Source organism: Mus caroli, chromosome 1, assembly GCF_900094665.2.
Source record: "Mus caroli chromosome 1, CAROLI_EIJ_v1.1, whole genome shotgun sequence".
Classification (NCBI taxonomy): Eukaryota; Metazoa; Chordata; class Mammalia; order Rodentia; family Muridae; genus Mus; species Mus caroli.
Window position 1 is genome coordinate 57155655 of NC_034570.1, and position 16472 is coordinate 57172126.

Below are 16472 nucleotides of genomic sequence, written 5' to 3' on the forward strand. Positions count from 1 at the left end.
TTTAGTAAGTTATCCATAATCAATCATGGTGGCCCAACCATGTAGTACCAGCTTTATAGGAGGCTGAGGCAGGAGGAAAAAAAAACACACCAAAACATGCCCCTAGCCCTCCCCCCAGGTACCCCCCCACTAACAAACAAAAGATCACTTGTCTGCATTTACACACTTCCCAGAGTCCTCTAGCACTAGCATGCAGTTTCCCTCTTCTGATGGAATTTTGTTTTACTCTTAGAAGCAAAACTCCATAAATCTGACTATGTTGGGGTAGCATAACAAGACGCTTTACACCATTCTTGCCATTAGTATCTAAGTGTATCCTTAGTTCCGGGAGGACAGTCCAAAGATGTATGATCAGCTTAGGCATACCCAGGTCCTTTCCTGAGTATCCACTTCACTGCAGACTACTGCGTGACACACAGTGCTGGGAGTCATCTTCTCGAGGCCAGCAGGGTAGAGTGCTGAAGAATACGGGAGGCACAGGAACTCTGTATTGGCCGCAAACTCTTAACATTTATACTTTCAGGCAGCTAGGAGTTTTAGGCAAAGTACTTTTGTGTGTGCTGTGGTTTGAACCTAGGGCCACAAATATGTTCCTTCACTGAGCTATGCCCTGAATTCAGTATACTTTAAAGTACATATCTTCAAGACATATCACTAACGACAAGTGTTTCTGAAAAGGTTAAGATGACAAACTTTGTACAATTATTTAGTGTGTGAGAAAGGGAACCTAGGGCCTCACATACACTAAGCACACTGTCCACCACTCAGCCAGCCCTGAACCACTTTAAAGGGCTGATGGCACACTACTACTCTAAAACCATTTTATTCTTATGCCAGGAAAATGGTGTCCTACAGTTGGGGTTTTTAGTGCAAAGAGAAAGAAATGAGAATTACAAAAGAAGAGAGTTTTGGGGAAAGTGAACTAAAACCCTGTGCTGTGCTGAGGATGCACTGGCGGAGCACTGCCCAGCCAGCTTAGGCCCTGGATTCAAACTTCAAAACTACAGGTAAAACAAAACAACCCACATCTTGAACTTACTGTTGGATCATCTCCCAAGTTAATAATAAAATGTTGAGGGTTTCTGTTTGTTTGTTTCTAAAGATTTATTTGTTTTGTGTATATGAATACACTGTAGTTGTCTTCAGACACACCAGGAGAGGGCATCAGATCACATTGTAAATGGCTGTGAGCCACCCTGTGGTTGCTGGGAATTGAACTCAGTACCTTTGAAAGAGCAGTCAGTGCTCTTAACCACTGAACCATCTCACCAGCCAGATAAAATGTTTTTCTTTAATTACTTTTTTTGTTGTTGTTTTTGTTTTTCGAGACAGGGTTTCTCTGTGTGTAACCCTGGCTGTCCTGGAACTCACTCTGTAGACCAGGCTGGCCTTGAACTCAGAAATCTGCCTGCCTCTGCCTCCCAAGTGCTGGGATTAAAGGTGTGCGTCTATTATCTTATTTTAACAGAAAAGCTAAAAAATTTTTTTGAGACTCCCCTCTACCTTCACACTCCAGACAGGGCTTCCCTGTGTAGCCCTGGCTGTCCTGGAACTCACTCTGTAGACCAGGCTAGCCTCGAACTCACAGGAATCTGCTTACCTCTGCCTCCTTAGTGCTGAAATTAAAGGGGCATTCCACCATACCCAGCTTTCGACCGGGTCTTAATTCTGTAGCCCAGGCTGGCTATATTTGTATGTGTGGGATTTGTAGGATTCAGTTTCCTCCTTCTACCATGTAGGTTCCAGGACTCAAAACTCACAGTAGTTAGAGTTGGCAGCAAGCACCTTTACCCATTTTGAGCCATCCTGCTGGCCCATAAATCTTCAGCATAAAATGTGGAGACCGAATGGAAGATATGCTGTTTCCTTAAGCTTCAGGGGTTGAGTCTTTAGCCTCACATATGCTTGGCAACTACTCTACCAGTAAGCTATGTTCCTAGCCCTGAATGATCTATGAAAATAAAAAAAACTTCACACTTTAATATCAGTGTTTTTAACACGAAAGAGCAAATGATAGTTTTATTAAACTAGTTAATGCTTGCACACAATTACATACATTTTAAACTGCCAAGATTTTTGATAAGTACAATACCATTTTCAGATAAGCATAGTATAACTTTAAATATTACATCATTCAGACTCATGTTGGAAAACATTAACTTATATGGAATTACAGCAATGTCCATTTACTATCTGTAGCAAAAACGGTCCCTGGTAGATGTCTCAGCATATGGACGGCTCCTCTACTGCCTGAGCGCCCTCGGTGACAGCTTTGACACACTTGGCCATTGTCTGTGAGGCTCTGCTAATTGAGTCTGAAAGACATTAAGAACATGCATTTTGTTAATACAACTTCCTTTGTTGTTTTAAAAACAATGTCTCAGATTTCAGGCCAGACCAGAACTCAATAGTATACCAAGTTAGCCTCAAATTTGGGGTGATCCTCCTACCTCAAATTCCCAATTGTTGAGGTAACAGGGAAGAGCCACTAATGCCATTTTTTTGTTAATGTGACTTTAGAACACACGGAGAATTTTAATGTACATATTCAAGAACAAAAGCCTATGAAGCTGGCCTGCAACTGTAGGTAAGCAATACACTCTGAACATGAGCTCTTTCCTGCCCACGATTTTTAGTTAGGGTCTTATGTATCTCTGATTCCATGAAGCCAAGGATGACCTTGAACTTGATCTGTCTGCCTCCACCTCCCATTTACCACAGCTTTCTGGTTTTATGTTTTTAGTCTCTAGCAGTAATTAAATAATCACATAAAAACTAGATTACATTACAGTATGAAAAATTAAATGATAGGAAATTCTTAAAAATCTAAGAAAAAAAATAGACACAATATGCTCCGTTTATCAGCTAGTTTGTAGCTCACACTCATCACGCTCCAGCACTTCACAAGCTGAGGCAGGATTGCTGTGTGTCTGAGGTCAACCTGGGCTACAAGAGATAGAAGCATTTCCAAAAAAAACCCCAAAACCCCACCAGAGGCTGGCATGATGGTATGGCTGGACAAGCTGAGTTTGATCTATATCCCAATATAGAAGCTTAATGTACAGGCACATATTAGTAAGCACAACCCTCTATAGGATGAGCACCAGGAACTAAGAGAATCACCCTGTAGCTTGGGTTAGCTAGCCTGGAATACAAAACATCCTAGAGTGGTAGGGTTTTTCTGTATCCACAGCACTTAAGGAAGCTGAGGCAGAAGGTGGTAAACTGGAGGCCGTTGTAGGCTATATAAGGAAACCTCCCCTTGGGGGCTGGAGAGATGGCTCAGCGGTTAAGAGCACTGACTTGACTGCTCTTCTGAAGGTCCTGAGTTCAAATCCCAGCAACCATATGTTGGCTCACAACCATCAGTAATGAGATATGACGCACGCCCTCCTCTGGTGCTGAGTTCAGCAAGTAGAGGTCCTGAACTCAAATTCCCAGCAACCACACGATGGTTCACAACCATCAATACAGCTACAGTGTACTCATACATAAAATAAATAAATAAATCTTTATTGAAACAAAAAACAAAACAAAACAAAAACCAAACCTTCTCTTTAAAAAAAAAAAAAAAAAGAGCCAGACAGTGGTACCACATGCCTTTGAGATCTCTGAGTTTAAGTTCAGTCTGGTCTACAAAGTGAGTTCCAGGATAGCCAGGGCTTCACAGAGAAACCCTGTCTCAAAAAGAGAAAAAAATTAAAAAGCTAAATTTTTTTGTATGTATTACTTATTCATTCATGTCTTGCTATGTGGCAGAATTTAACTTTGAACTCCTTAATCTCCTGTCACCCAAGTACTGAGACTCCAGGTATAACCCACCATGACCAGAAAAACCCACCAATCTTTGAATACATGCAAATCTCCCTGCTTCCAGCACTCATAAGTCACAGTATTGTTTCATTGTAGTTTTGTGCTTGGTTGTATATTGTACAATGATTCCAACTTGCACTTATTTTAAAAACTGTTTGGAAATGTATCATTGGTGTGTGTATGTGAGGGGGTATGAGCATGTCCAGTGTTTGTGTGGAGGTCAGAGGACAACTTTTGGGAGTTGGTTCTGCTACTGTAGGGTCTGGTTTACATAACAAGCTTTTACACAATAAGGCATCCTGCTAGATCTGATCCTAACACTTCTATCACCTCACTGAAATAACCTACTAGTACATGCTAACTTAAAGATGTATAAACACAGAGCCTGAAACGTTAAGATCATTTGCTCCTCTTGCAGAGGACTGGGATTATGTTCCCAACACCTCCATGGAGGCTTACAACTGTCTGTAACTCTAGTCCCAGGGGATCCAAAACCCTCTTCTCATCTCCTCAGGAATTAGATACACAAATAGTACAGAGACATGCATGTAAACAAAACCTATACACAGTTTTAAAAAGGTAAAATTAAACATCATTTTAGGACTATGAGATGTAGTTCAGTTGGAAAAATGCTGCACTAGCACACAGGAAGCCCTAGGCTGGGTCTCTAGTACCATAAAAATTGTGGTGGTGCAGGCCTGTAGTCTCAGCACTTGGCACTGTGAGAAAGAAGAGGACAAATTCAAGGTCATCCTCTGCTTTGACACAATGAGATTTTAAGATCACCTTGGCTACATGAAACCCAGTTTTTAAATAAACAAACAAGGGGGAGCCAGAGAGATGGCTGAGAGGTGAAGAGCAATGACTGCTCTTCTAGAGGTCCTGAGTTCAATTCCCAGCAACCATATGGTGGCTCACAACCATCTGTAATGGGATCTGATGCCCTCTTCTGGTGTGGCTGAAGACAGTGACAGTGTACTCACATACATAAAATAAACAAAATCTTTATAAGAATAAAAAATAGAAAACCAGCCGGACGGTGGTGGCACACGCCTTTAATCCCAGCACTCGGGAGGCAGAGGCAGGCGGATTTCTGAGTTCAAGGCCAGCCTGGTTGACAAAGTGTGTTCCAGGACAGCCAGGGCTATACAGTGAAACACTGTCTTGAAAAACCAACCCCCCCCCCCCAAAAAAAGAAAACCAAACAAATTTATGCTCCTATGTACTTTAGGTAAGAAATTATTTACATATCAACTGTCTCATACCTTTATCAACTGTTGTCAAAGTTATAGAAAATGAATGGTGGTCTGCATTTCTTGAAAGAGTTCTAACAATTTACACCAGAAGCCCTGTTTAATATATTAAAAAATCTTTAAATATTTTGAATATTCTATCAATAATTTTCAGAAAACCTTGAGAGTTTTTTTAGTACTTTAAATTTCTATTCATTGATTTTTCCATATAATACTAAATTTTACAATTTAAATCTGTTAAACCTTTTGGGTGTTCAAACTTTGCTTCCATGTCAGAAACACACAGAATGCTAGAGAACCAGGGGTATAGTGCCCATGCTTAACATGTATAAAATGAGCCTTGGCACCCAGATCTACCGCCTAAATTACATTAGCTTTGATGTTTAACAATTTCAGACCAGAGGCTACTGAGATGGTGGCTCAGTGGACAAAGGTGCTTGTTACCAAGCTTAATGACTTGAGTTTGATTCCCACAAATTGTCCTGACCTCCATACTTTTCATGGTGATCGTATGCCTGCCCAAGCACAAGTAAATAAATGTAAAAAATCAAGTTCTTTAGGGTAATAGCAAATATTGCCAACCAAGAAAAGCTATGAAGCTAAAGGATTCTCTGATTCTCTGTGAGAGGGTAGCAGTCAAACTTACCTGTCATATAGAAGTCTTTTATAGTTAGCTGAGGTGGAACGAGCGGGTCAGCAAGAAGCTCCTGGTTTACTAGCTGGAAAGAGAGAGAGAGAGAGAGACCAGAATCATACTGAAAACCAGTAATATCATGCCAAGATATATAGCATTAGGAAAACTGCACACAGGCAAGTTTTTACCTTGGTAAGCTCACTTGCTTGCTGAAAGTAATTAGTTTCTTCAATATCATCATATCGAACCAGATTAGGAGAGACCTCTTCAAGACGGTTCCTTACTTGATCCAGAGTATCATATGGAAGAGTGATACCTGCAATCTACAACAGATCAGATCCACCATGACAAACAACTTTACTACTTAAAAATGTCAGAATTGGGACAGGCCAGGATGACTCAAGACATCAGGCATCAAGTCTGAAGAGAGTCAATCACTAGGACCCACACAGTGCAGGAAGAAAACAGATTCCCTCAGAGCCCTCTTAACCTCCAAATATTGTTGCAGCATACACAGCCCACTGCCCAATATAATAAATAATTGTTGTTTAGCAGGCTGAGATGGCCTGGATCTTTAATCTTAGCACTTGAAAGACAGAGGCTGGCAGATCTCTGAATTTGAGGCCAGCTTGGTCTATAGAACAAGTTCTAGGGTTTCAAAGAGAAACCTTGTCTTGAGAAGAAAAAAAAAAAAAAATCAGGTTGGGGCTCAATCTCCAGCAACAAAACAATTCATAATGGAAACTATGATAAAATAATACGGTATTACTAGAAAGAAAAACATCTCTTAGTATCTTTTAGCAGGCATTTTTTTTCCTTTCTTCTTAAAAAATTATTCATTACTTATTTGTGTATATGTTTGGGGCCTACGTGCATAACATCATGTGCATGCTTAATCTCAAAAGAGGTCAGAGAAGTGTGTCAAATCTCCTAAAACTGGAATTACAGATCATTGCAAGCCACCTGGTGGGTGCTGGGAATTGAACCCATGTCCTCTAGAAGAGCAGCCTGTCCTCTTAACTACTGAGTCATCTCTCCAATCCAGACAGATTTCTCAAGGCAGCATCATGTAAGGAATATAGATGTCAAAAATTCTAATATAAAGATGTCACCACAATAATAATTTATCTGCAGAATGTTGCTCTGTGGTAGAGAGAATACTTAGCAAGTGTATGGTCCTGAAGTAAAAGATCACAGAGACGATGCTAGGCTAACTACCAATGCTTCTTGCTTGATGTTAATTTACAAGGAAAGTACCAACTTCAATTCTTCATTTTTCTGAACACTTTATCTCCTACACAATCAGGTTATGTAAACCCACCCTCATTTTAGAGAAAAGTGTTCCTTGATTTTGAAAATCACTTTAAGCAGCTGACATGTCCATTACCCCTTAAACAGCATCACTAATGGCTTAATGAATGAAAAGGTAACTCAGCGGTGGAGGCCCTGCCTAGTACCTGCTGAGGCCCTGGGTTCTGTCTCAAGCACTACAAGCTACATACAGGAATTTATTGAACTTAGGACTTCGTGCAGTGCATGCTAAGCAAGTCTTCTCCCAACTGAGCCACATCCCCAGTTGCTTAATGAATATTAAGGAACAAAAAAAGACTTCAAAGAAATGCCTCAAAAATAATACCTCAGAGAGAGCTCTTATGATTTTCCAGTCTTCCCTTGCCAAGCCAGGAGGCGTCACTGCTACTTTGGTTTGTTGAGCTCTGCCCTCAGTATTGACATAAGTAGCAGACTTCTCTGTGTAAGCAGCCCCTGGGAGAATAACATCAGCCATGGGAGCACCAACATCACCATGATGTCCTGCAAGGAGAAAAACAGTGAACCACATTTTAGTAAAAACTGGACTGGGCTGGAGAGATGGCGCAGTGGTTAAGAGCACTGACTGTTCTTCCAGAGGTCTCTCATTTGTTTTGCCAAGACAGGGTTCCTATGAAAAGGCATACACTACCATGCCCAGCCACTTTCATAGTTTATAAAGTGAGACTAAAAGTGCAGTTCACTTTTAACCCCAAAATCTCGGAAGGCAGAAGCAGGTGGATCCCTGAGTTCGAGGCCAGCCAAGTCTACAGAGTGAGTTCCAGGACAGCCAGGGCTATAAGGAGAAAAAAAAAAAAAAAAAACAAAAAAAGAAAAAAAAAAAAGGTAGTTCAGTGGTAAATTGTATAGTTTGAATGACCATCATAAATAAAAAAACAAATAAAAATAAAAATGGCAATTAACAGGTGGTATACTGTCTTCCCATGTCATAGTAGCCAGTGTAACTCCTACTGATCTCAAGGTTCTCCTGCCTTGATCCCCACACTGGGAATACACATGTGTAACACTACTTTAGATTTACTAGTCCAGTTTTGGTTTTTTAAAAAGATTTATTTATTATATATAAGTACATTGTAGCTGTCTTCAGATACACCAGAAGAGGGCATCAGATCTCATTACAGATGGCTATGAGCCACCATGTGGTTGCTGGGAATTGAACTCCGGACCTCTGGTAGAGCAGTCAGTGCTCTTAACCACTGAGCCATCTCTCCAGCCCCACCTATGATAAGTTTTAAGAACTGCCTCAAACTCTTTGTCTTCCCATCTCATCCTCATCCTGGGCTAGGATCACAGGTATATGCTGCTACTCTGGTTAACAAACAGATTTTGTTTCTTTTGATTTTTTTTTGTTTTTGTTTTTGTTTTTTCGAGACAGGGTTTCTCTGATACCCCTGGCTGTCCTGGAACTCACTTTGTAGACCAGGCTGGCCTCGAACTCAGAAATCCGACTGCCTCTGCCTCCCGAGTGCTGGGATTAAAGGCGTGCGCCACCACGCCCGGCTCTTTTGATTTTTAAAATAAGGTTTATTATTTAAAAATTGCAAATAAAAAAAGTCACATATTGGGGCTAGAGAGATGGCTCAGCAGTTAAAAGCACCTACTGCTCTTCCAGAGGTCCTGAGTTCAATTCCCATCAACCACATGGTGGCTCACAACCATCTGTAATGAGATCTGACATCTTCTTCTGGGGTGCATGAAGATAGAGTCCGTGTACTCATATACATTAAATAAATAAATAAATAAATTTTTAAAAAGTCACATATTCAAGTTGCAGACCCAAAGTATATACACTTCAATGAACTGCTATACAGTCAGAACAGTTATTCAAAACAGAAGCTGTGTCTATCAAACACCTCTTAGTATACACTAGGTATGAGTCTCTTTTGTTTNTTTTTTTTTTTTTTAAAGATTTATTTATTATATATAAGTACACTGTAGCTGTCTTCAGACACTCCAGAAGAGGGCGCCAGATCTTGTTATGGATGGTTGTGAGCCACCATGTGGTTGCTGGGATTTGAACTCTGGACCTTCAGAAGAGCAGTCGGGTGCTCTTACCCACTGAGCCATCTCTCCAGCCCCTCTTTTGTTTCTTGTTTTGTTTTGGTTTAGTTTGGTTTTTTAAGACAGGGTTTCTCTGTATAGCCCTGGCTGTCCTGGAACTCAGAAATCCACCTGCTTCTGCCTTCCAAGTGGGATTAAAGGCTTGCGCCACTTTTCTTTTGTTTCTACTGCCAAGTTGCTACTTACCTTGATAAACAATGAAACAATCCTTTGGCAAGTCCTGTCGTGTGATACAACCTCCATCTGCTCCCAGAAGAAACAGCATTTTGGGAGGGTTCTTCCTAATTGCTTCTACCCCAGGTTTATAGCCAAGGTCCAAAGCAGCTACCTGGCTTGCAATCCTGTAAAACAATTATGGATTTTCAAATATATGCAGCATTTAAGTATAAGCAATTTGAGTAATTACATAGGAATAATTTGTAGCTTCTTTTATATTCAACTCTTACCACTGAAATATAAGATGCATAGCAGAGTGCCTCTCTTTTTCTTTTTGAGACAGGGTTTCTCTGTGTAGCCCTGGCTGGCCTAGAACTCACTTTGTAGACCAGGCTGGCGTCAAACTTTCAGAGATCCTCCTGCTTCCTGAGTGCTGGAATTGAAGTCATGGGCAACCATGCCTGGCTTTCTCTTTCTTTTCCTGAGGTTTGGAGACTGAGCTAGACTCTTGTGGGTGCTAGGCAAGTGCTTTAACAGTGAGCTACTCATCTTCCTCCTCCTGAAACTGTTTTTCATGAATTAATATGCAATGAAGTAACTATGAAAACCAACTGTAAATGGCTTAAATTCAACACAGTAAGACATAAAACTTACAGTAAATCAAACATGTTCTAGAGTAAAGCCACAGGATTTTAAAATCAAGAGAGCTAGGTATAGTAGCACACTACCATAATCCCAGCAAAGGCAGGAGGACTATTAGGGTGATTTTCTGTCTGAGGCCAGTTTGATAGTAAATCATGGATTACATAGAAAGATCCTATCTTTAAAAAGGAAAAAAAAAGTAAAAGGGGGGAGGGGGGTGGTGGCTGGAGAGATGGCTCAGTGGTTAAGATCACTGACCATTCTTCCAGAGGTCCTGAGTTCAAATCCCAGCAACCACATGGTGGCTCACAACCATCTGTAATGGGATCTGATGCCCTCTTCTGGTGTGGCTGAAGACAGTGACAGTGTACTCATATATATAAAATAAAGAAATGTTAAAAAAGGTAAAAGGGAGAAATTAAAAACTATTGTTAAAACAATAAATAATTCAAGCAGGAGATGATGCTGGTAATTCCGGCTATGTAAGGGTCAGAGCTACGAGAAAGGCTGCAAGTATGAGGTTAACTGGCAGGGCAACATAGCAAGTTCAAATCTTTCCAGAGACAAGAACCTGCCACAAAACAAAACCCAAAACCAAAACAATAAAAAAGGAAAGAAGGAAGGAAGGAAGGAAGGAAGGAAGGAAGGAAGGAAGGAAGGAAGGAAGGAAGGAAGATGGGGGGGTGCGGGGAAGGAGGGACGGAAGGAGGGGAAAAAAGTGCTGGGCATGGTAGTGCATACCTTTAAGCTCAGTGTTCAGGAGGCAGAGGCTGTTGGATTTCTGAGTTCTAGACCAGCCTGGTCTACAGAGTAAGTTCCAGAACAATAAGCTACACAGTAAGACCCTTTCTCAAAAACAAAAGAAAAACCCACCAAAAAAAAACCCAAAAAAACAACAAAAACCCCTATAGATGGAACAACATTATGAACTAACCAGTACCCCAGAGCTCGTGTCTCTAGCTGCATATGTATCAGAAGATGGCCTACTCGGCCATCAGTGGGAAGAGAGACCCATTGGTCGTGCAAACTTTATATGCCTCAGTACAGGGGAACGCCAGGGCCAAGAAGTGGGAGTGGGTGGGTAGAGGAGTGGGGGGGAGGGTATGGGGGAACTTTTGGGATAGCATTGGAAATGTAAATGAGGAAAATACCTAATTAAAAAAAATAAAACTATTAGTTATATATATAAAAAAAGGGCAGACACAGACAGACAGACAGACAGACAGAGGCAGAGGCAGAGACAGAGAGGAGGAAGGAGGGAGAAAGGAAAAGCAATGCAGGAAACACCATTACTCCACAGACTAGAATAGACCCTTTTGGAACTGCTTCCTACAACTGTTTACATGTTTTAGTGACGATAATCTAAGGAAGAAGCTCAAAATAACAACCCTTCTACAACTAGCAGAAACATGCAAAACAGCTCTTGAAGCCTCTGCCTGGCTTAGTCCAGCCATTCTACTTTAAAGCCGATGGACAAGGTGATCTAACGTTCAGTCACCTGGGTCATCGCTGCTTGCTCACTTAGCTTAGTTTTGCAGCTGAGAATGGGTACCAGAGTCTTGCACCTGGATAGGGATGCACTTCACACCACGAAACTGCACCCTAGTCACTCACAGAATTATTATTTTAAAACTACCATCAGCATACATGTTAAAAATGAAACATTATAAATTATTATAGTAAATAACTACTAATGTCTTTGGGTTTTTCTTTTTCTTACTGGTTTTTATTCATTTGTCCTGATTTCAAGTTGTGCTTCAGGGTTTGTTTTTGTTTTTAGAGAAAGAACATGAAGTTGGGTGAGCAGGGAGGTGGAGGTAGGGAGAGGCCTTCTAGGAGTGGGGTGAGGGAAGATAATATGATCAAAATATACTGTATGAAAAAAATTTAAGGAAAAAATTTCCTGAAGGGTTTCCAGTCATAGGTAATGAAAATGAGTTAAATCAGAACACAAAGTTGTACGCACAGTATATTAACCATAAAAGTAGAAACAATTACACAGGGAAGAAACCTGTAAGGCAAGGAACTAGTAAATAGCAATAGCAATTATCTTCAGATCATAAAATAACAGCTTCATTTTCAGTTTGTTCTCTTTTCAGTTTTCCTAAAATAAATTAGCATAATTGGAATGTTTATTAAAAAAAATCTCTTTAGCTAAATTCTCATTTAATCAAAGTCAGAGGACACACTGTAATTTTTAAATCAAGGACAAAAAATATGATACAGATTTTTTTTTTTAATACAAAGTATCACATATCCCATGCTGGTCTCAACTTCACTGTGCAGTGGAAAATGACTGTGCAGTGGAAAATGACTTGAACTTCTGATCCCCCTGCCTCTACCCCAGCTGAAATTATAGTCCACATCACTACATCCAGTTTTATGTGGTACTGGGGCACATACCCATTGCCTTCATGCACGCCAGTCAAATCTCTAGGAAACAAGCCTAAATTACCTTTTGATTACCATACGAATAAATAAGTGCCATTTTGTTCACTGTCTTCTCTGCCCTCATCTTACCTACCCTGCTTCATACATTTTTACTGTTTCTTACTAACTTTCATCCTTCTTAAAACATTTTACATATCATGTTTGTAATGGGAATAATGTTTCTAAATGCTGTTTGTACATATAAACATGACAAGTCAGAAATGAAGACACACACACACACACACACACACACACACATCACTTAAATTGTCTAGTACATAAAACAAGTAACAAACCTATGCAGAATATTCATAACTTTCCACTCTGCAGCAACACCGGTTGTCACTCGAATCTTTTGTACCATGTTGGACACAGCTGCAAGAATTGCTGCTCCATCATCTCTCTGGAGTGCAGAACTGCCTAAAACCACCATTGGTTTTTTAGCATCCTTTAAGACCTATTTAAAAATAAATAAATAAATAAATAAATAAATAAAAAGAACTGTTGATCTTAAAGCGGTATGTGATATTTGCATCCACTGACATGCAAATTTGGGGACATAACATGAAGAGTCATTAATTAACATCTGAATTAATAGAAACATCTTGCAAATGCTACTATGAAAATGCTTAGTATCGGGCTGGAATGATGGCTCAGTGGTGAAGAGCACCGACTGCTCTCCCAGAGGTCCTGAGTTCAATTCCCAGCAACTACATGGTGGCTCACAACCATCTGTAATGGGATCTGATGCCTTCTTCTGGTGTGTCTGAAGAAAGCTACAGTGTACTCATATAAATAAAATAAATGAATCTTTGTTTAAAAAAAAAAAAAAAGAAAACGCTTAGTATCACATAAAACAGATTTTATACAAGGAAGAATTAAATGATTAGGTTTCAGGCCAGCCTGATCTACTTGACAAATTCCAAACCATCCAAGGCTACATAGCAAGACACCATCTCTAAACAAACAAAAAGAATAAAAAATTTAAAACATGACAGAAAAAATTGTGTTGCAGTGTCATCGCCTACTACTTCTTATCTGTAGAGAGAAGAGAAAGCAGGGAGAGCAGCAGGGCATTCCTAAAGCAGGCAAGGGTTTGCTTTACGCCACAGTAAGGGGGTGAGTCTCAAGGAGATAGGAAACCACAGGCTGGGGAAGGTTGGTAAGTAAAACTGAAAACCAAATGGCTCACACTCGTATAAAATAATAAGTTAAGAGAGCCCGAGAGATGGATTGGAAGCCCTTGTAGAGCAGGAAGGAGTTCAGTTCCCTGAACCGACATGGCAGCTCACAACATCTATTAACTCTAATTCAGGGTACACACTGCCCTCTACTGACTTCTGTAGACATTAGGCTGGCAAGTGATAGATATACATGCAGGTGGGCAAAAAAACCTCATACATATAAAATAAAAGTAAATAAATCTAAAAGAATAATAATTAAAAAATGGAGCTGGAGAGATGGCTCAGTGGTTAAGAACCCGGGCTGCTTTTCCAGAGGACCTGGGGTCAATTCCTAGCACACACATGGCAGCTCACAACTGTCTGTAACTCTAGTTCCAGAGGATCTGAAACCCTCACACAGACATACATGCAGGCAAAACACCAATGCACATAAAAATATAAATCTTTAAAATAATAGTAACAGTTAAAATCCAGCAACAGTAGGTATGTATTAACTTAAAAGCACCTCGCAGAAAGAATGCCTCCCTGAAGCAATGTCTTGCAGAATTTTAGGAGAGTCTCCTAGATGGTCGTATCTGTAAGTGAGGTCCACTGGACTACCGATGAGGGCCACTTTTAAGTCATTATGAAGCCAGCTGAAACAAAAACAATTTTAGAGCCAAATAAGCATAGCCTTTGGTTTCAACAATTCTAAGTCCTATCTCTATTTACAATCATAAAATAGCAAAAGCACAAAAGAACTCACAGACTATTTAATCTTAACACATATAATTTAAGGTGTACTTTTCAAAGTACGAGTGTTGTAAAATGTATAAATAATTCAGGGAGTAAATTTGTTGTGTGGCAATCCTAAGTACCAGTCTAATGTAAACAAAAACTATTTTAGAATAACTGACCTGTAGTTATATTTCTCCAGTACATGTTATGTCAGAGTTAATTATTTCTCAAATATCCACAAAAATAAACTGTCATTTATTTATTCTTTATAGCAGAGTACTAAGGGGCTACCTCCTTCAAAACTATTGGAGTCTTTAGTTTTTTTAAGACAGGGTTTCTCTTTTTTTTTTTTTTTTGAGACAGGGTTTCTCTGTATAGCTCTGGCTATGCTGGAACTCACTTTGTAGACCAGGCTGGCCTCGAACTCAGAAATCCGCCTGCCTCTGCCTCCCGAGTGCTGGGATTAAAGGCGTGCACCACCACGCCCGGCTAAGACAGGGTTTCTCTGCTTAGTCCTGCCAGTCCTGAAACTCACTCTCTAGACCAGGCTGGTCTCAAAATCAGAGATCTCCCTGTCTCTGCCTCCAGAATGCTGGAATTAAAAGTGTGAACCACTACCGCCCTGCTATCCTTCAAAACTATTTGTGAGTATGGTAACTCTAATTCTCGTTTGTCTGAAGCAGTACTAATTTTACCTGAAGTAGTAACTCCCTTTCACTCTCAACCATTTCACAGATGAGATAATAATCTAGGTAGATAATACAGTTGCCCTATTGTAAATGTCTACAACACAAATGAAAAAGACAATAGATGTGGGAGGTGTTCTATAAAATAACTAGCCTGTACTCTATTAAAAAAAAAAGTAAAATGGGTGTGTGTGTGTGTGTTTGTGTATGTGTGTGTATACATTTTTAGGACCAACCAAAGACCTGGGCAGGGGGAGGCTCCAGGGAGTTTATGGAGTGACTCTAGCTGAGACTACTAGCAGTGCGGGATATGAAGCATGAAGTGGCCACTCCTATAGCAGGAACTCCAGAGAAGTGATAAGGACACCAATCTACCCACAAAACTTTCCACCCAAATTTTATCCTGTCTACAAGAAATGCAGAGAGGGGGCTAAAGAGATGGTTAAGAGCACTAACTGCTTTTCCAGAGATCCTGAGTTCAATTCCCAGCAACCACATGGTGGCTCACAACCATCTATAATGAGATTTTGTGCCTCCTGGTGTATAGGCATAAAAGCAGACAATATTGTGTTCATAATAAATAAATCTTAAAAAAAGAATAAGATTGTTCCCTGAGTTTAAAATGTAGGTAGCCAGTTTTTGTTTTTTTGCTTTTTGTTTTTTAAAAAGAAAAGAAATACAGAGAAAGGAGATAAGGGAAAGACTGGGGGAATGGCCAACCAATAACCAGCTCAACTTGAGACCCATCCCATGGGCAAGCACAAATCACTGACACTCTGATACTCTGTTATGCTTGCAGACAGGAGCATGTTGTCCTCTGAGAGGCTCCACCCAGCAGCTGACTCACACAGATGCAGAAACCCATAGCCAAACAGTGGATGGAGCTTGGGGACTCTTATGGAAGAATAGGAAGAAGGATTTCAGCACGGAAAGAGGTAGGAACTCCCTATAGGAAGACCAGCAAAGTCAACTAACCTGGACCCTTGGGGCTCTCAAAGCCTAAACCATCAACCAAAGAACACGCACAGGCTGATCCTAGGTCTTCTGACACATGTGTAGCAGATGTGCAGTTTGGCCTTCATGTGGGTCCTGAACAACTGGAGCAGGAGCTAACCCAAAAGTTGTTGCCTGTACTTAGGATATGTTCCATTAGCTGGGCTGCCTCTTCTGGCCTCAGTGAGAGATGAAGTGCCTAGCCTCCCAGAGACTTGACCTGCCAGGATCAGGGCGTGAGAGGTGAGGGGCTTGGCGGTGGTGGGGAGATACCCGCGGGAGCTCTCACCTGCTCAGAGGAGGAGAGGGGGTATGGAAGAAGGATCGTGGGAGGGGATGACTGGAAGGAAGGAATGAACAGGAGGTAAAGTAAGTTAAAAAAAAAGGGGGGGGGGGATGGGGCCGGAAATGTTATGACATTTATTGCAATGTGACTCTAAATAGATGCTAGTCAAGAACAAAACTGCTATTAAAGATGGGGCTAGCCGGGCGTGGTGGCGCACGCCTTTAATCCCAGCACTCAGGAGGCAGAGGCAGGCGGATTTCTGAGTTCGAGGCCTGCCTGGTTTACAGA

The 16472-nt window shown here is 40.7% G+C and overlaps 1 protein-coding gene across 2 annotated transcripts in view; it reads right to left on the bottom strand.

Annotated features, from left to right (window-relative positions):
• Positions 1–1984: 1984 nt before the first annotated feature.
• Ndufs1 (NADH:ubiquinone oxidoreductase core subunit S1) overlaps positions 1985–16472 on the bottom strand; it is a 36477-nt gene continuing 21989 nt past the window's right edge. For both annotated transcript variants that reach the window (XM_021174853.1, XM_021174861.1), the window contains exons 13-19: positions 14008–14137; positions 12615–12775; positions 9277–9431; positions 7337–7512; positions 5889–6023; positions 5713–5785; positions 1985–2315 (exon numbers count right to left, since the gene is read on the bottom strand). In XM_021174853.1, the coding sequence (XP_021030512.1) occupies positions 2224–2315; positions 5713–5785; positions 5889–6023; positions 7337–7512; positions 9277–9431; positions 12615–12775; positions 14008–14137 (922 nt within the window). In that variant the 3' untranslated portion in view covers positions 1985–2223. The remainder of the gene's footprint in view (positions 2316–5712; positions 5786–5888; positions 6024–7336; positions 7513–9276; positions 9432–12614; positions 12776–14007; positions 14138–16472) is intronic.